The sequence below is a fragment of the Drepanopeziza brunnea genome, assembly GCF_022702325.1.
Source record: "Drepanopeziza brunnea f. sp. 'multigermtubi' strain 214-2 chromosome Unknown ctg10, whole genome shotgun sequence".
In the NCBI taxonomy this organism is placed as follows: Eukaryota; Fungi; Ascomycota; class Leotiomycetes; order Helotiales; family Drepanopezizaceae; genus Drepanopeziza; species Drepanopeziza brunnea.
The window spans coordinates 1,933,318-1,952,396 of record NW_027094073.1 but is presented as its reverse complement, the minus strand read 5'-3'; the positions used below and the strand labels follow the sequence as shown (position 1 = coordinate 1,952,396).

At 51.0% G+C, this 19,079-nt stretch overlaps 4 protein-coding genes across 4 annotated transcripts; 2 read left to right on the top strand and 2 right to left on the bottom strand.

Moving 5' to 3' along the window:
* Positions 1-34: 34 nt before the first annotated feature.
* On the top strand, positions 35-1,405 carry L3040_006209 (uncharacterized protein; the record flags this gene model as incomplete). The annotated part of the gene is made up of 3 exons (XM_007292326.1): positions 35-231; positions 282-381; positions 428-1,405. 3 exons carry the CDS (start codon positions 35-37, stop codon positions 1,403-1,405), a joined length of 1,275 nt encoding a protein of 424 aa, XP_007292388.1.
* A 3,944-nt stretch (positions 1,406-5,349) lies between these two features.
* Positions 5,350-6,878, bottom strand: L3040_006208 (uncharacterized protein; the record flags this gene model as incomplete). Its single annotated transcript, XM_007292325.2, has 2 exons — positions 5,350-6,479; positions 6,527-6,878. 2 exons carry the CDS (start codon positions 6,876-6,878, stop codon positions 5,350-5,352), a joined length of 1,482 nt encoding a protein of 493 aa, XP_007292387.2.
* A 3,000-nt stretch (positions 6,879-9,878) lies between these two features.
* L3040_006207 (uncharacterized protein) lies at positions 9,879-10,839 on the top strand (the record flags this gene model as incomplete). Its single annotated transcript, XM_007292324.1, has 2 exons — positions 9,879-10,585; positions 10,644-10,839. The coding sequence occupies 2 exons, from the start codon at positions 9,879-9,881 to the stop codon at positions 10,837-10,839; spliced, it is 903 nt and encodes a 300-aa protein (XP_007292386.1).
* A 5,435-nt stretch (positions 10,840-16,274) lies between these two features.
* L3040_006206 (uncharacterized protein) lies at positions 16,275-17,565 on the bottom strand (the record flags this gene model as incomplete). Its single annotated transcript, XM_007288884.1, has 3 exons — positions 16,275-17,163; positions 17,220-17,317; positions 17,365-17,565. The coding sequence occupies 3 exons, from the start codon at positions 17,563-17,565 to the stop codon at positions 16,275-16,277; spliced, it is 1,188 nt and encodes a 395-aa protein (XP_007288946.1).
* Positions 17,566-19,079: the final 1,514 nt, after the last annotated feature.

Here is a 19,079-nt window from a genome sequence, read left to right as displayed (position 1 = left end):
ATTTACTCATTTATATCTGCAACTTGTTCATGAAATGACTGCCAAAAGACAAAGAACTTCCGATGGGAGCGCTGCCATTGCTGAGGATGGCCACGGGAATGCAGCTCTGAACGGCGCTCATTACACAGCGGCTTCTGACATCAACGATGATGAAGACAGAGTCAAGTTTGCTTACTGGGTTCCCAATGTGTCCGGGGGTTTGGTAATTTCCAAGATCCCACAGAAGACCGGGTACGTTCGTGTCCTCTGAGAACCAGCTCAAGGATCTGACAGCGCCCCAGCTGGGACTACGAGTCCAATGTGAGATACGCTCGAACTGCAGAGAATGTCGGTTTCGAATACGCTCTCAGCCAGATTCGCTTCATGTCTGGTTACGGAGCTGTAAGCGACCTCCCTTCCTCACCATCACTTCTCTAACAGCTATCAGGAAAACCAACACGAGTCCGTCTCTTTCTCACAGGCTCTCCTTCATGCAACCAAAAAGCTCAACGTGATCGCCGCTCTCCTCCCAGGACCGTGGAACCCCGCCATTGCAGCGAAGCAAATCGCCAGCATCGATCACTACACCAATGGGCGCATCTCCGTGAACGTTGTTTCCGGCTGGTTCAAGGCCGAGTTTACCAGCATCGGGCAGTGGTGGCTTGAGCACGCCGAGCGCTATCGCCGCAGCAGAGAATTCATGGAGTGCCTGCGCGGGATCTGGACGACGGATAAGTTCACCTTCAAGGGAGATTTCTACCAGTTCCACGATTACCCGCTCTCGCCCAAACCTCTCTCCCTCCCAGGGCGACCTCATCCTCTGATCTTCCAGGGCGGAAATTCGATTGACGCCAGAGAAAACGGTGCGAATGTCTGCGACTATTACTTCATGAACGGTAACACGCTTGAAGGCTTCCAGGAGCAAATCGCCGACGTTAGAGAACGCGCCCGCAAGGTCGGCAGAGAAGGCGACGTCCGTTTCGCAGTCAACGGCTTTGCGATCGTTAAAGAGACCGAGGCAGAAGCCATCCAACTCCTCTCTGAGATCCAGGGTAAAGCCGACAGAGAAGCCGTGGAGGCCTTTGGCGACGCGGTCAAACAAGCTGGATCTTCCACAGGCAACAAGAAAGGTATGTGGGCAGATAGTAAGTTCGAGGACTTGGTGCAGTACAACGATGGCTTCAAGACGAAACTTATCGGGACGAAGGAGCAGGTCGCTGATCGCATCCTGCTGTTGAAGAGCTTGGGGGTTGATATTGTGCTGTTGGCGTTCTTGCATTACGATGATGACATTGAGGATTTTGGGAAAGAGGTTCTACCGCTTGTTAGAAGGCTCGAAAAGGAGGGGCGGGGTAAGAACGTGGAGGAGGAGATTGAGCGGACAGGAGATGTCTATCGGGCAAGAGATAAGACCCAGAAGGCGTGATCAAGGATAGAAAAGTAGAATGGGTGGTTGAAGGTTCTGGATGATTGCAAGGTAGTTTTTCTCTATCCCCGATATTCCTACGCAGGCAGTTTGCTATTGACACTACGAATTTCTGGGGTATACTTTCTCGCTGCTCAAGCTATCGCGTACCCCGACTGTGTTTGGGATTTCTCCAGTACCTTCTTCGTACACCTTGATGTTCTTTCCATTTATTATGCCAAATGGCCTTACACAGACCAACATCTTTAGAGAAAAAGACCTCCCAGAAGCCCACAGGCTATTACAGGCCGTCCTCAAATATGGAGAGAATTACCCTTTAGACTTTTCAGGTGCTCAGTACGGACACTTTCAGTCAGCGGTCACACGATGGGCGGAGTATGAGTTGAAGCGTATCGCCCGGCATATATCAATTAACGACGGTTTTCAGAACTTTGGGGGACGCAGAGATTCTTACAAGGCACTCACTTCTATCTAAGACCTTTTGACCGAGGAAGATGGCTGACATGTATCTGTCTCAACGACTTCTTATCGACGGGTCTGATGGCAGGTGTCAACGAGTTTGAGAAGGCGGGAGGTGCCAGGGTGAAGGTGTTGCTTGAGCCTGAGATGATCGAACGAATCGACTGCAGCATCGAGCAGCTTCTTTCTGTTCTTGAGGTGAAGAATGCGGCGTTTATGCAAGTGCTCGCTGAGTCCCAGCCGAGATGATGCCGATTTGGAGGGTATCGGAGGCTGTCCTTTTCATACACAGAGTCCTTGGGGATACTGGGGATTTTTCCTCTCCTTGCTACTATTCGTAATCTGAACACCTAATAAGCGGATTTCAAGGATTGAAATTTAGATGCTTCGATTCCACGCTCACGATCGGCAGTTGCGGTGATTGGCGATGCGCTGTCTTTGTGAATCTTACCCGCTTGATCTGAAGGGGAATACGGTTGGAAACGGAAACGTTACGACTCTACAAGCTGCCTTGAGATCTAAATGAAGCCCATCATTCAAATTTCGCAGTCTGAAATAAATTGAGTCCGTGATTGAACAAGTTGCCCATCTTCATTGTTCAACGTCTGTGTTTACATAAGTCGCTCGGCAGCCCCACATTTATCCGCCGAAGCGAGCAAAAAAAATATCGGGCTACAAGGTAGAATTGCCTAGCAACCTAACCCTCTTTATAAGATTGACATGGCGAAATCCATATCCGGAATCTCGCTGTATAATAACCAAGGTTTGCTTGCCTAAAGGATGAAAGGAAATCGTTTCACGAGAGTTCTTCGTCTTTGTCTGAGGGGCCGAGGCACATTGGTGAATTCATTGAGGTCGTTTGGCAGTTACGGCTCGGCTCGTATATCGTTTCTAGGGGGGCTCGAGAGTTTTCGGGATTTTCAAGACGCAGACTAACTATTCAATTAATGAAAAAAGAAAATGATTTTATAGGAGCCAATTCACGCGTTAAACGCGCTCTCTAGTGGTAGTAATTTTCTTTTTTGGCTGACTGATTCTTGGTGAGCATGTCGAAGCCTATGATGCTGGAAGCTTAATTCAGAAATGAACAGGGAAAGAATGGAATCATAACATGCTCTCGATTTGAATTCCCTGAGGATATCGAGTCAAAGTGAAAGGAGCCCGTGAAATAGGGCGGGCCACCGGTAGATGATTGTACCATGGAATTCCACTTCACAGCAGATATGCGATCACAGCACGTTACGCTACCGCGAAATCCTTTGACTCCCAGCTCACCTCTCATGCGTTGTGAAAATTCAGCCGAAGCGTTAGAGATTTGGCGCCTGGGATCGCAGGTATGGGGGGATTGGGAAACTTTGTGGAAAGGAGGGGTGATTGAGATGTTGCTGCACTTTGCCTCCGCCACGAGATACCTCAGAATCTCATCATTGAGGCATTCTTATAATTTTGTTCGGAATATCAGACATTGATCTCCAAGCAATTTTCGGAATGGAGAAGAGAACAGGCTTCGGTGACGAATCAGTATAACTCTATCCCCAAGACTCTAATCTAGGATCTCGCCGGCTTCGCTCCCCTCCTCGGGCTCCTCTACACCCTCTCCTGCCTCCTCTGCCTCCCCTGCATCCTCTTCTGGCGCCTCTTCGCCCTTTTTATTCTCCTGAGTCTAGTTGAGCTTTGTTGGAGCTTACACATGCTGAACATTTCGAGAAGCTACACCTTGCTGGGAATCTGCACGATTTCAAGCTGCCGTTGCAATTTCGTTTCTTCGGCCGCTACTTTCTCTCAAGCTTGAGGCTGACAATCCCTCAGGGTGCCCATATCGTCTTCAAGGCACTCCTATCCATGTCTACCACACTTCATTTAATACTCTCCTCCTCCGATTTTCACAACAGACAGACATCTCTTGTGTATTCGTCACCTCTGCATATTTCATTATCCAGGTCTCGAAACAGAATAAAAATCCTCATTAAATATTATCAGTTTCGCATTTTCTTTCTACCCGAGGCCGTGGCAGCTTAACATTATATCGCCGCTCTGATTTCCTAGCTACTGCATCATAGCTTGTGAGAATAACAATAACGATAAACTTCCTCCGATTCCCATCTTTGTCCCCAAACTTGCTCCCACGAATCTTCCCCGCGCATCGCAAACCCTAGAGAGAAAAGACGGTATCGGCGATGCAGACAGACAACTCTGCCTGAAGCTTCCCTTTCTGCCACCGAAGCATGAGCACAAAACAACCGGCAAGTCAAAACATTCGGCCTCCAGCGTCAGATGCAGCAGAATCTCCCACGCCCCCTCTCCTTCAACTCTGAAATGGGAAGGCGAACAGAGCGCATTCTACATCACAGCTGCGGAGAACAACAAGGTCCCATCATGCAAACCCGCGACGGCGCAATTCTTCCAGTCCGACAGGGCGGGAAAGACTACAGTGCCTAGGTAGGCACATCACGGAGAGAGATACCCTTCAGCCGAGGTCCTCCCTTCTGCTCCGCTCTGCGAAACTTTGAAACCGCATTTCTCCCTTCGGAGTCGCCCGGCCGGAAAACAACCCTTCTGCCTTTAGGGATCACCTGTCCTCTCATCAGAATCTCACATCACATCACATCTCATTTCGTCCTAGTCCCCAGAAAAAAAGGTAGCGATGTATATAGATATATCTCACTCCCTCGACCTCTCCCCTCTACCCGCTCCTTCCTCCCCCCCCCCCCTCTTCTCTCTTCCCCCATCGAAACATCCAAAAGCTCTTCAACTTTTCTTTCCTACCGTAGCTTGAACTTGGCCTTTAGAGCTGAGCTTTGGCTGAGCTTAGCTTAGCTTAGCTTAGCCTTATCGTTAGGTAGATACGTACGTAGCTACGTTCGTACCTAGGCAGAGAGTAAGTATGCCTACCCCCTATGCCTATGCCTATGCCTGCCTACCTGCCCACCCACAAGAGCAGTAAATGAGGCGAGGGAGAAGGGTATGCAGGTAGGCAGGTAACCTAGGTATGTATAAACAAATGTACCGATATGTAGATAGTTAGATGGATGTGTATAAGCGAGAAAGCAAGCAAGCGAGCGAGTAAATAAGCAAGCAAGCGAGCAAGCGAGAAAGCAAGCGAGAAGCAGGCAAGAGGGCAAGTAAACAAGTAAGTAAGCAAATAGATAGATAGGTAGATAAAATGAGAAAAGGATAAGAAGGCAAGGGGGTAAGGAGGTAAGGAGGTAAGGAGGTAAAGACCCTCCCCCTCCCACCTTCTAATTTGCTCATTTGCGCTCATCCACCAGATACCGCGCGACAGGCTTTCCTCTCACCATACTCACGATGCTCACCTTTGACCTTCTGCCTTCTACCTCCGACCCGACGAGTCAGCGTCGTCGAAAAAGGATGCGGGCAGTCAGATCATCAGCAGACAGACAGGTTCCCGATCAAGAAAATTGAGATTACCACGCCTTACGTAACTAGCTAGGCTAGGCTATCTATGCACCTTAAATATATACATCCTAATAATCGTAATGCCTCCTGATGATCGGCCGTGCCGGATCCCACGGGCCGTGAATCTCATTCTTGTACTTCTGCAGGCCAATCAGCCACCAGCTGCACCCCCCCATCGTCAGCCCCGCGGCGAACAGCCCGATGAACAGGCCCATGAGCCCGCTCTTCCACGGGAAATCCCAGATGCCCTCGCCGTCACCCCCGCGGCCGAGGATCAGGCCCGCGCCGCCGCCGGCGCCGATGACGAGGAGCGTGGTGAGCAGCATGTGGCCCCGGAAGGACTTCTGGCGCGCGTGTCGCCGGAACACGGGGAAGAGCCCGAAGACTTCGATGGAGAAGAGGGTGAGGGAGAAGACTTGTCCGGTGGTCGGTAGACGGGATGCTAGGACGGTAGAAGCCATCAAGGCGGCGTTGGTGCTGAGACTTGCGGGGATGTTTTTGATGCTGGAGTTGAGCGACGTTTGCGTCGGGGTGCTGTAGTCGAAGAAGAAGATGTTGATGGTGAAGAGCAGGAAGGACATGGCCCAGATGGAGTCCTCGGATGTGGACTGCGTCAGGGATTTAAGGATGGGCGAGAGCCCGAGCAGGGTGAAGTAGATGAGGAGGGCCGACTTGGCGGTTGCGAGGCGGAGGTTTGTTCGCTGGGAGAAGCGAGCTGGGGAGCCCGGGGAAGGGGAGTTGGGGACGTAGCGCGGGGTGGGCACCTGCGGTGCTGAGGATCCGGACAGTAGCGACGAGGCAGATGCAGAGTGGGAATGACGAGCGAGGTTTGAGCTGTGGAGATTCGGGACTGACATCGATGCCGGGTTCGGATGGAGATTGGAGAGCGAGCCCGAGGTCGACGGGCCTTGGGTGAAGATGGGTGGTGAGGGCGGTTTGGACTCTTCTTGTCCAACCCAGCAGTCCCATAGCAGCCATCCCAGAAATGTCCCAATCGACCCCCATCCCACGACTGCCTCGGGCGAGACGCGCAACTGATGGATGCCGGTGAAGCAGACGATGAATATTATGACGGAGCAGACGTGCTGCACGATGACCGTGGAATCCGCGACGAGCGGCCAGAAGTTATAGGGCTGCAGCCGCGGATTACGCTGCAGATGTTCGAGGAAGGTATCTTGATCCGTGTAGTTATCTGGGTCTGTCCATGATTAACTCTCGCCCTATGGATGCGACGCGCGACCTTACAGGACTGCTTTACCCACAGCAGCTTCTTCCAGGTGGCCCTCTTCCTCCTGCTCCCACTCCGCGCTCGATCGCCATTCCTCCCTCTCCGGGGCACCCGCAGGTCTGCATTGAGTCCATTCGTCATGCGCAACTCCTTCACATTGCTCACGGCAGCCGATTGCTTACGCGGGGGGGAGCTCTGGTAGATAGCATCTTCGGGCGCGAGCAGCGAGCGGCCGGTCGCAGTGACTTGCGGCGCATACACCGGAAGGGTACTGTTTCGCGTAAGAGGTGGGAAGGGATTCTCTATCGTTACGGGCGGTGATGGAGGCAGTGGTGGTGGTGGAGGAGGCGGCGCCTGGTTGGGCACCATAGTATGAACAGCTGGAAGGATTCATGAGGTTGAAGTTGTCACTTGTCAGCCTCGGGACAATTGGCTTTGACGTACCGGGGCTAGTAGCGAGGCTGAGGTTCCTTGTCTTGGGGAATGGAAATCGGAATTCTTCCCGAGGCCTAGGATGGTGGAGAGTACCTAGTTACATTCTTTTACTCATCTGGGACCTCTTTATGCCATGCCATTCTCAGAAAGTCACGATGACAGAAACTTGGATTTTTGGGCGAACGTCACGTGGTAATATCGCCTTCCACTTCTCTTCTCGCTTCTCACATCGAGAACTTTCCAATGCCCAGGATGGGAAAAGAATTTAGATAACCAACTCATCCAGGACCTCTCTCTACCATGATATTCTCTAAAGTAGCATTGGCAGAAAGCTTGATGGGCTGATGTTGATATCACGTGGTAATATCGCCCTCCATTTCTTTTATCGCTTCTCTCTTCGAAGCCTTCGACTCCAAAGTCCAGCCAGCCAGCCAGCCATACATCCGAAAAAAAAAAAACATGTGTCTGCTGCAACGATTATTTTCTTAAACAGCTAGCTGCAATTAAGCCTTCAGTGCTCAAGCCTCTCTTATTCCTGCCAGTGGACCGTCTGCTGGTCATCATTAGCTGCAAGACATGATTTCCGGCTCTCAACTCTAGTTCCATACACGACAACCCCTCAGCGACCCATCTCATAATTTCCTGTGATGATTTGGACGTCGTTCGTGCAGCGAATGATTAAATATGCGATTCCACTCACGCCTTTCCCAGCTACGGATGGATACCTTGTATTGTCACCTTCGATCTCCTTTACATCTCCTTTACGGACGTGTCGAACCGAAACGAAACGAAACGAAACGAAACGAAAAGAGCCCAAACCCCATGCTCTACGGCGATTCGAAACTCCAATGCCAAACTCCGTAAACAGTCGGAAAGCGCAGAATATCAGAACCGACACGTGAAATGAAGTGGATTAATACACTTCAGCCCCGTGCTTTTGCTTTGCTTTGCTTTCACTCCGCTCCGCTTGGCATTTGCCCCCGCTCGGGACCTGGGTGCAGATCCCGCCCTCTTCCTCGCCCGGTCCATGGTCCGAATACGATAGAGTACCTACAGTGGTCGGGGGGGGGGGGGGGTACAGAGAGAGAGAGTTCCTCTTGCTGCTCTTCTCTTGATCTATTTCTCTTAAGATTTTATTCTACCAACTGACCAATCTTTTAAAATAAACATGCTTCGAAATAAGCAATCTCGCCAGCGAGCCCGTAAGCGAACTCACAACCCTCGAAACATAACATCTCGCTTCGCTTCGTCTTCGTCTCGAAGCTCTCGACAGCAATTCAAATGGGAGGGGAAAGAACAGGTCGAGGGACGGGTAGAGTGTATGGTTCGGAAGAAGTTGTGAGTGTGTACGAAGTTGATGGAGAAAGAAAGGGGTTGTGATTGGTTTTGGAGGGGGGAATGTTGTTTTGGAGCTCGTAATTCTCTTTCTTAAGTACCTAGTAGAGAGAGAGAGAGAGCAGTGAGTTATTTCTAGGATCTTTGAAAAAGCTTCTTATTATATTAGCTATGGTAGCTTGCTTGGCCTGCTTTAGCCTATCCTAGCCTAGTCTAGAATCTGAACTCCGAATCGAAGAGAGCGGGCATATCAGATGGATGGCGTGTTTATACAACTACTATGCTTGTATATGCAGGTATACTTGACGTGGGTGGAATATGAAGGATACTGATTACCTACTTTGAAGCTTCGTGTTTGACTCGGCGTTTCCCAGGCGAGAGCGCGCTGACTCGGACGGAGAGAGAGAGAAAGAGAGCGAGAGGGAGCTCCCTTCTTGTCATTTTTGTCTTACACTCCGTACACAACTACCGGAGGATGAGAAGAACCCGAGAGCCGTGTGAGTGCGGTAGGTGTGTGGGCTGGCTAGACTTGTAGCGGAGTAATATAATGGCTCTATCAGCCATAGGCCGTAGCCGTAGCCGTAGCCATGGCCATAGCCATAGCCATAGCCATAGCCATAGCCATAGCCATAGCCTTCGGCCATTGGCCAATCGCCCTAGACCTCTCGTACATACTGCATGCATACCAACTAAATCATCGTGGCTGACAGAATGATGCACGCCCTCAGCTGCTGTCGGTACAGCTGGCTACATCAGCACGGCCCAAAGTCATTTACTTTCCTGATCCAGGCTGATACGGCAATGGAATCGGGTCAGGTAATTAACAAGAAAGCAAGCAAGCAAGCAAGCAGGAAGATAGCGGATACCACGTATGCTTGCCAGCTACGGGCAGTACATCGATTGAAATGCACATTTGATTTCGTCCTCCGATGGCTTCGGTACATCTACGGTTATCACCACATGATCACCACATGACTTTGAAATCACCGAGCGGATCATCCATCCCTACGGCCGGCCAAGCCAAGCCAGACCAGACCTGACGCTCGTCCTTTTATCCATGCGCACATCACATCAACATCACATCAACATCACATCATCTCAACTCAACCGCAACCCCAACAACCTCAGTCTCAAACCGCAAGTCTCAACCGCGACCGCGACCGCGACCGTGGCAGTTGGTGTATCATCTGATACCGGACTCGCCTGGTCTCGCCGGGTCCGTCGTACTAGTCATTCTAGTAAGTTACCGTCACACTCACACCCGTTTATAGATAGGTAGGAGATCTCGCTCCCTTCGCTTTGTGCGTCCAAGTCCATTTCCTCTCTGACCTCTCTTACCCCGACCCACCCTCCGTTTGCATCAAACTCGACATCGACACTCCTATCAACAAAGACCCGAAGCAAGTAGTATATAACAAGAAAAACGTCCGTCGAATATTGGCAGAGAAGCTTTCATTGCCTGCATTGCCTGCATTGCATCCGAGGGACCGGACATCATCAATATCAATTACTTCCCCCTCCCCCCCACGGGAAATACCCACCGCGCAATATCTGAAGGTCCCCGGGGGATCCTCCACAGCATCCTCTACAATTCTCACCATGAAGCCCGCATCGCGTCTCTCACTCTCTGCCTCACTCATCCTCCTTCTCCAGCTCGCGTCAGCCGCGCCCACCACGGAGGACCCGAATCCCTTCCCTTCTGACTGCCATCACACCTCCTGCACCAGGTACCGCAGCAACCTCCTGGCCCCGGAACCGGAACCGAAACCCCACACGCCGCCCACCCGTCTGACAACTCCTCACTTCCCGTCGCACCAATTGTTGTCGTCCCCAGATACCCTGAAAGAATCCTCTTTCGACAATACCCCCGTCACGCCTTCCGAGTCAACCATCCCTAGCGCTGCCCTCGCCTCCGAACAGCCTCTCTCATCCGGCTATCTCCTCTCCCTCGCCAACCCTGCCGCCTCTCCCTCCATCCAGAAGGCGCCGCATCACATCATTAGCGACGACGCCCTCCCCTCGAAACCCACTTCCGCGCTCGCGGCACTGCGAAAGGAGGACGCGGTGCGGTACTGGGCGTTGTTGCGACCAGCATCTACGCGCCAGGCAGGAGAGACGACGGGCAGCGATGGACCTCGTTTCAAGGTACAGCTCTGCGGAGCCGGAAACTTCCTTTCTGATCACTACATCACCCTGCGAGCCGTGCACTTGTCACGAGACTATAGTGACCTGATGGTCGTGGGCATCGTGATGCTGTTCCTGATCGTGGTCGTCGCGTTGGAGATTGTGGAGCGGATGGGCGATTTGTGAGTTTTGATTTTGGGCGCCGGATACTTGGGACGACAGCTAATCGGCGGATGGCAGGAACTCGATGTTGACCGGTAGACGATGTGCCCAGAGAGGAGATATCTACCTCGAGGACGACGAGATGCTCGCTTACATCGTGAAGAAGCCCGTCTCGCCCCAGTTCGACGCGCCACACTACCGGATTCTGACAGACGAGTATGTCGATGAGAAGGAGGCTTTTCAATACGACAGTGATGCCGACATGAGGGTTTGACAGATGCGGCCGGGGACGACAGGCGACTTCCTCTGGTATGGGTGACGGGGGAGTTCTGGGAAGGACGGAAGGAAGGGTGGCTGAGGACATGGCCAGGCGGCGTCTGGGGATAGCATAATATTTGGGGCTGGATGTAGCGACATATACCTGGTGCAGCGCATTGCTTAGAGCAGAGAAAGTCACTCCTGAGGAGCAGATAATACTACAAATTAATGATGTCTTTTTTTTTATATTATATATAAACATCCCGAAAGGCTTTGTCGGCCGGTAGTCGAGACCAAGTTGAACACTGGTCGACCTGGCCCTTGGCGAGCTGTCGACCAGGCCCCTCTCGTCACTCTAGCCTCTTGATCATAGATCATAGGTACCGGTACCGGTACTCCCCTCTCAACATCTAGTAGTACTAGTACTAGTACTTTCCTACCCTTGACGCACAACTACTAGTAAAAGAAGAGGCAAACAACCCCTGCCTTCTTCGTTCCTGCATAAAAGCTTGCTTGGCTTCTTTTTTTTTTTTTTTTTTTTTTTTTTTTTCTTCTTCTGCTTTCTTCTCTGCTTTCTTCTCTGCTTTCGCAGCTCTCTCTCTCGGCCTGGTCTGGCTTTGGTGGTTGGAGGTTGGGTGGTTGGGTGGAGAGGGACGGGGAGAGGGACGGGGAGGGGGATGGAGGGGGAGGGGGAGGGGGAGGGGGAGAGGGAGGGGGAGAGGGAGGGGGAGATTGATTGGATTTGGATTTGGATTTGGATGTGGATGAATTAGGAAGGAAGGAAGGAAGGATGGATGGAAGGTTGAGTTGAGTTGAGTTGAGTTGAGTTGAGTTGAGTTGAGTTGAGTTGCGTGAGTGAAGTGGGTTGGGTTGGGTGAAGTGAGTGAAGTGAGCTGTTAGCTTATTTATTTATTTATTTATTTCTTTCTTTCTTTCTTTCTTTCTTCTTCCTGTGATGGTTAAAATTGAATTGGGTGAATTGGATTGAATTGAATTGGATTTTAAGGGGATGGATGAATGGGATTGAGGGAATGGAATTAGGTGAATGGATGAGATGGATGAGATGAGATGAGATGAGATGAGATGGGAGCTGGCGCTGGCGCAGAGGGAAATTTCGAGGGGTGGAGGAGGATCGTGGATGGGCTAGGTACCTAGGTACGGTAGGTGGGTAGGTAGCTGTGGTGGTGGGTTTAGGTACTGTACTTACTACTTGCTTGGTTGGGTGGTTGGGTTGGGTTGGGTTGGTTGTGCCTGTCTGTGCTTATCTGTGTTTGTGCGTTGCGTGTTGCGTGTTTGTGTTTGTGTTTGTGTTTGTGTGTTCGTGCATGTGCATGTGCATGCAAGCAAGAAAAGGAAAGGGAAGCAATGAAAGCAGAGAAAGGAAGGTACTGACAAGTACTACTAGCAAAGCAAAGGAAAGGAAAGGAAATGAAGAAAGGTACGAAAGCAAAAGCCAAAGCCAAAGCCAAAGTAAAGGCAAAAGCGAAGGCAAAGGCAAAGGAAAACCCCCGCCCTCCCTTCCTCCCCGAGCAAAGACAAAAAAGAGGAGACGAGCGTTTCTTGCGGTACTGTAGGTACTGGGTACTACCTAGCACCTACTTAGTACCTAGCACCTAATAGTCAGTGCACTGACTTTGTGACCTGCGGGCTCTCGGTCACAGTCAGGACAAGCAAGTGTCCCAGGTCAAGCAAGTGTCCCATTTCAATTATTTCAACTTGTATTAGAAATAACTTAATAACGAATAAAGCTATGATATTAAAAATTTGATACTTTTAAAGAGCTCGATTCCGCCGATTAATGCATTCAATTTTTATCAATATAGCTCTTTTTATTATCAAGTAATTCAAGTTGCAAATCGTAAAAAAAAATTGTTTTTGATTCTTTATCGAAAAGAATCGAAAATCGCAATTTGTATTAAGAATAAATCAATAACAAAAAAAGATACAATAATAAAAATTAAATATACGAATCGAGATAAGTGAATTATACTTTACTTATTAAACATATTATATATTTTTTATTATTAAAATAAGTAAAATAATATTTATTACGCAAAATCACAATTGTAACAGCAAAAAAAGCTCGGACAATTTAGCGAAAATTCAAGAACATCAACTTTTCGATTATATTTGTAACTTAAATAAAATAATAATTATAGAAGTTATAATAAAAAAACCAAATGGTACGAGTCCGCTTGATTAAGAATTTTTTAAATATCAAATTTTTATATCAAAGCTCAATTCAAAAGACGATTAATATTCAAAAATATAAATTTTTTAATACAAAATATTTGATTTTCAATCAAATTCAATCGATAATCAAACATTATTTATTCTATTCATTATTAAATTATTAATAAAAATATTTTATACTTGGTTAGACTTTTAAAGATCTCGATTACGCCGATCTATGCATCTAGTTTTGAATATCATAGCAATATTCGTTGCTAAGTTATTTCTAATACAAGTTGAAATAATTGAAATGGGACACTTGCTTGACCTGGGACACTTGCTTGTCCTGACTGTGACCGAGAGCCCGCAGGTCACAAAGTCAGTGCACTGACTATTAGCACCTAGTCCTCCCATTTGGTATTTAGCATTTAGTACTACTGTACTACTGTACTACTGTACTACTGTACTAGTATTCAGACTGGTAGGCAGAAAGGTAGACAGACAGACAGACAGACAGACAGGCAGGCAGGCATACCTAAGCATGTAAAGTACCGCTGCATAACTACTACTAGGCACTAGGTACGATTACTACTATTAGTACTGCTAGTTGTTGTAGGTAGGTACTACGTACGTAGTAGTAGGTTGTAAGTAGGTTTCCTAGGACCCTACCTTACCTTACCTTACCTTACCTTACCTTACCTTACCTTACCTCCCTAGTCGTACTTAGTACTAGTAGTAGTAGTAGTACTATACTTCTGCAGCCCGGAAAGTTAACCTGCGGCGTACCTATACCCAGCGTGTGCTTACCTACCCTTGCCGGGACGCAGCTGGGGATAGCGTAAGTAGTGGTGGTACGGTAGGAGGAAAGTCTGTCTGGCTGGCTGGTGGGCTGCGGGTAATACCCATGTCGGGAAAACACCCATTCTACGTACTACTACTGTACGTACGTAGTAGGTACCGTACGGTAATCAATCCCAGTGCGGGACCGGACGTAGGTACCGGTACCGCAGCGTCTGGTTTGGGGGTGGGTGGTCAGTGGTCAGTGGTAGAGTTGAGTTGAGCGGAGCGGAGCCGACTAGCTACTACGTACTATACTTAACTACTGTCATAACCGTACTTGCGGAGGAGCAGAGCAGAGTAGAAAGCAGAGCCTTACATCGCAATAATTAAATAAAATAAAAAATTAAGAAATGAAAAAGAGAGATCCATGCATGGATGGATGGATGGATGGATGGGTACGTACTACAGTAATACTATACCTACTATACCTAAGGTACATACCACCGCCTACTTACTACAATCAATCAATCAATCAATCACACTAGCCCACCATACCTACCTAGACCTACCTAGGTACGTAGTACTTACCTACCACGGTACAGGCCTAAGTATTACCCCTCGAGGGTGCCTTAAAAGTTTAGTTTCCACTTTAAACCCCCTGTTTTCCCTACCCTCGAGGGGTAATACTTACGCCTGCGACGTAGTACTTACCTACCTCAGCAAGCAGCCCAGCAGCCCAGCGAACGAGCAACAGAGTTCGCCTAGGATCTAGTACTAGGATCTAGTACTAGTACTAGCAGATCGATCTGCCTCCCTTCCCTTCCCTCCCCTCCCCTCCCCTCCTTTCCTCCCCGGCTCGGACAGCGGATGTTGCTTCGTTCCGAGATGGAGGGCGGGGTGACGTGGGGCAAGACGTGGGGCAAGACGTGGGGCAAGACCGGGGGGGGGGAAGAGTTTTGACATTCTTCTACTTACGGTACGATTACGATTACGGTTACGGTTACGGTACCTACCTAGTAGGTAAGTAAGTAAGTAAGTGGGTAAGTACCTAAGTAAAGTGGTATTTGTACATCATACACAACATCACACAGGACATCACACAGGACATCACACACAACAACGCACCAAGCACGCACCAAGCACGCAAGGAAATACGCGCGCGCGCGAGGGATTCCTGTTTCCCGTGCGAGCACTGCTTGCTTGCTTGCTTGCTGCTATTTCTTTAATTCTCGGCTTGATTCGGCTTGACTCGACTCGGCCCTCGACTGTCCTGTACTGTCCTGTACTGTACTGTACTGTATTGTATTGTAGGTACTTAAGAGTGGCTCAAGCAAGGCAGGCAGGCAGGGCAGGGGCAAACAGGGCTGACGAGCAGCGGGACTCATTCCTGTTTCTCATTCTCATTCTCGTTCTCGTTCCTGTATGTATGCGTGCGTTTGTATGTATGTATGTATGTATGTATGTATGTATGTATGTATGTATGTATGCGTGCCTTTGTGCGTGCCTTTGTGCGTGCCTTTGTGTATTGTGTATGGGATATGTGTATGGGATATGTGTGTGTGACATGTGTGTGTGACATGTGCATTACTATGTATCTATCTATATATGTGTAGTATATATATCCATATATCCATATATATCCACACACACACACGCCCACACGCACACACACACATGCACACACATCCCCGTTTCCGTTTGATCGCCCGCCCGCCGGCTCTGAGACCGCGTGGCTGCCGATCACAGTGTGCGTACCAGCGTACCAGCGTGCCTGCCTGCCCTGGGGATTTTGGTCGGCGCCGGCTTGCTGGCTTGCTAGTTGCGGAAGTACCGGTTAGGTGCGTACCTAGGGAGGTCGAGGTCGAGGGCGCTTTGGGGGCTGGCAGCCCAGCTCAGCGCCACAGGTCACGCACGACTCGCTTCAGAAGATCATGGGGAGCGGGAAGGGGCGTTCCCAAAGGGTGTGTGTAAGTGTGTGTGTCTTTCGGTCTACTACGGTATTTACTGGTGGGTTTTCAGGAGTCGCGTTTAGGACCTGATTGCGCGACTCGTTCTTCTTCATCTTCTTCATCTTCTTCTTCCTCTTCTTCTTCCTCTTCTTCTTCGCTCGTGACACACAAACACAGCCAACCACGATACTCTCTCTCTCTCTCTCTCTCTCTCTCTCTCTCTCTCTGTCCTGGGAATTCCAGACTCCAAATACAGCTTCGGCAGCGAGCGAGCTGCTCGGCGTAGCCGCCTCGCCTCTACACGTACATTCCCCAGAAGGAAGGGGCGACGAACAAGAATGGGAATCACTGAGAAGGAAGGTGGGAAAAACACAGAGAACACAAAAAAAAACACAAAAAAAACCAAAACCAAAACCAAAGAAAAAAAAAACAATTATCATCCCAGTAGACAATCCAGGTTCGCCTCACAGCCCCCACCCCCCATTTCGCCGGATTTTTAAAAAGAGAGGAAGAGAAGGAGCTTCGGGTGATGGAGGAGGAGGAGGAGAGTTTAGGCCATACCCATCTGGCCCTTGTATTCGGTCGCGAACATGGCATCCATCGGATCGTCGAACCCGGCAGGGTGGCAATCCAGCATCCCCGGGCGGATCGTCCCGTCGTTGGCGAAGCCCATGGCGGCCGGGTTCATCTGCATGGCTTTGAGGCTGTCGGCATCGAAGCCCGGCTGCCGCGCGAGCGGCGGCGGCGGCGGCATCTGCTTCAGGTAGCTCGACGTCACCTCGAGCGGGTGCGCGGCCACGAGAAAGTCGTCGCCGCCCGACCACGGGGAGAAGGGCGACGAGTGGTGGAACATGGGCGTCTCGGTCTTCAGGTCGGTGTAGACGGGAGAGGGCATCGAGTAGCCGGCGTCCAGTGCCGGCGGGCGGGACGGTTTGTACGTCTCCTCGTCGAAGGCGGCGGCGGAGGCAGAGGCGGATGGTCGCGGAGCGGTGTTCAACGGCGCCGGCTTCCGCGGGGCCAGAGTCGCAGCGGCCGGTCGGGGGCCCCACATCGCCTGGTTGTACTCTCTGGACACGTTCGAGTGGTCGCTGTCGCTGCTGCTCGCCCGTTCCGTGCGGGGCAGACCCGGCGAGTACGAGGAGAGGTCCTCGGACGGTTTGCGACTGGCATTCTCCTCCGCGGCCAACGCCGTCCGCGCGCTTTGTAGCTGGGCTTGCAGCTCGGCAAAGTCCTGTTCGCCCTCCGGGAAGGCGTACGGGAGGTCGGGCGACGCTCGAATGCATCCGAGCTTGGAAGCGATATCGTGGATCACGGGTTGCGCGCGGTCGTTCAGCTCTGGTTCGCCCAAGTCCCACTGCTCGCCATTGCGCAGCATGGTGTACAGTTTTTGCACCGTCGCGATCAAAGCGTACTGGGTGTTCTCTAGAACCTCGGCGTACCTGGCGCTCCATGGTCAGCTGGAGGACGCTGTTCACGGGCCGGGGACCACACGTACCCTCGAGGCAATTGCTTGAACTCGGTCTTTTTTCTGCTGCCAGCTGTGCAGACTAACCCATCATCTTTACATCGCTTACAAGGAGATTCTCCGTCGCACTGTGAGAGTCAGTCGGGAGCCTGCACCGGGTGAGAGATGGGCATACCTTCGTCTTCTTCATCCGGCATCTTTCGCACGCCTTCCAAACTCGCTTATGTCTACCATCTAAGATACCAGAACTGGGTTCAAGCGATGAGCTTGATCTCTTGGAGGATCTGTTCAGAGATCTTCCCGGCTTCGATATTTTTCGTGATGCGATGGATTTGTTGTCATCCAACGGCGGAGACGGTAAACAGGAAGGGGACATGGTGTGGAGACTGAGGGTGGGAGGGGGGGGGGGGGGGGGGGAGGGGGAGGGGGGTAGTGGGAGGGGAGGCGGAAGTATCTGGACCCTCGACAGCAACGTCCCCAGTCGCGATGTTTCCAAGCAGACGTTGACTCTACGGCGTGGTTGATTCAGAGAACTACCCCGGGGTGCTGGGTCTACTGTTTGGTGATGTCCGAGATCCGGTGGGTGTCCTTCCTAGGCGACGGGTGGGAGAGGTGAGTCAAGCGTTGCTTGTTGACTTGACTTGAAATCGTAGCGACAGGAGATCGATCCGCACACGGACTCGGTCCTCGGAGAGTGGGGAGAGAGTAAGTAAGCTCGGGAGATGAGGACTGCCCGTCACGTCGGGTCGGGTGGAAGACGGTTCAGACTGTTGTGATGGGCTAGAAGCTCGTGAGATGCAGCGACCACGAGGGAAGGCAAGGAGGAGGAGGGGGAGTAGTAGTAGTAGGAGGAGGAGGAGGAGGAGGAGGATATGGGGAAATGCCGATCATGCGAATCATGCCTCGAGAGCAACATGGAAAATTGCGCGGAGCACGGCTGCCTTTGTATTATGCTCTAAGCAAGAGGGAGCTTTCTCTTGGACGGGGTGGGCTTGGTAGACAAAGTGGATATAGCTGGACCAGGACGTTCTGGGATCGGCGTCTCGGATCCGCGAACTGCTTACACCGACCGACTACGGTGGCCTCAGACTGACGGTCCAACCCCACCCGGACAGCATTTACGACCACGCGCCGGTGCGAGATTATGGATTATGCAGCGCAGTGCACCGCACCGTGGATAATGTCCGTCCTGTACAATTCCAGGAGCGCGACTAAGAATAAACCGGCCTAGCTGCCTGGGCGACGTGGATTATCCACAGGGGTGCGAGGAATCACAGTGGCTTTGAAGAGGCTGGACGTCTCGGCTAACCTTGATCATTTGTTTACCTCCCCCTTGTGATTAATCTGCGCAAGTGGGTGCCAACAGGCCGTCGTGCCTTGGAGCATCTTATCTGATGGGACTTGGGGGAGGGGAGGGGAGGATGTCCTGCTGCCAGATCTTGCTGGAAGTCTCTCCGAGGGAAGAACGTACCACTAGTAGTAGTAGATGAGAGTCGCGAGGACCGAGTAGGTAGGTACTTGCGCTGAGCGAGATGGGTGCTAGTTTGATCTTCATGCTGTAATCACACATCCAGATCGAGGAAAGGTGTAGCGCAAACTATCTTTGCCTGGCCGCGTGATGGTACTCTGTATGGCCAGCGACGCGGAACGGCTATACGGTACTGGCGCGGACCAAGATGAATGGAAATTGTGCAGGGTCGTCACAGCCATACCAGACACGTCGGATGTATAGCAGAAACAGATAAAGATGAAGGTACCCTCGTTCCCGAGCCGGGCCTGGAGTACTTGAGGTTGCGGTCGCTGCTCCGGGTCGACTCGCCATGCCGTCGCACCCGTTCCCATCTGGCACAATTCGGTTGACAACAAGGAAACATACTCCGCGCGCGCAGG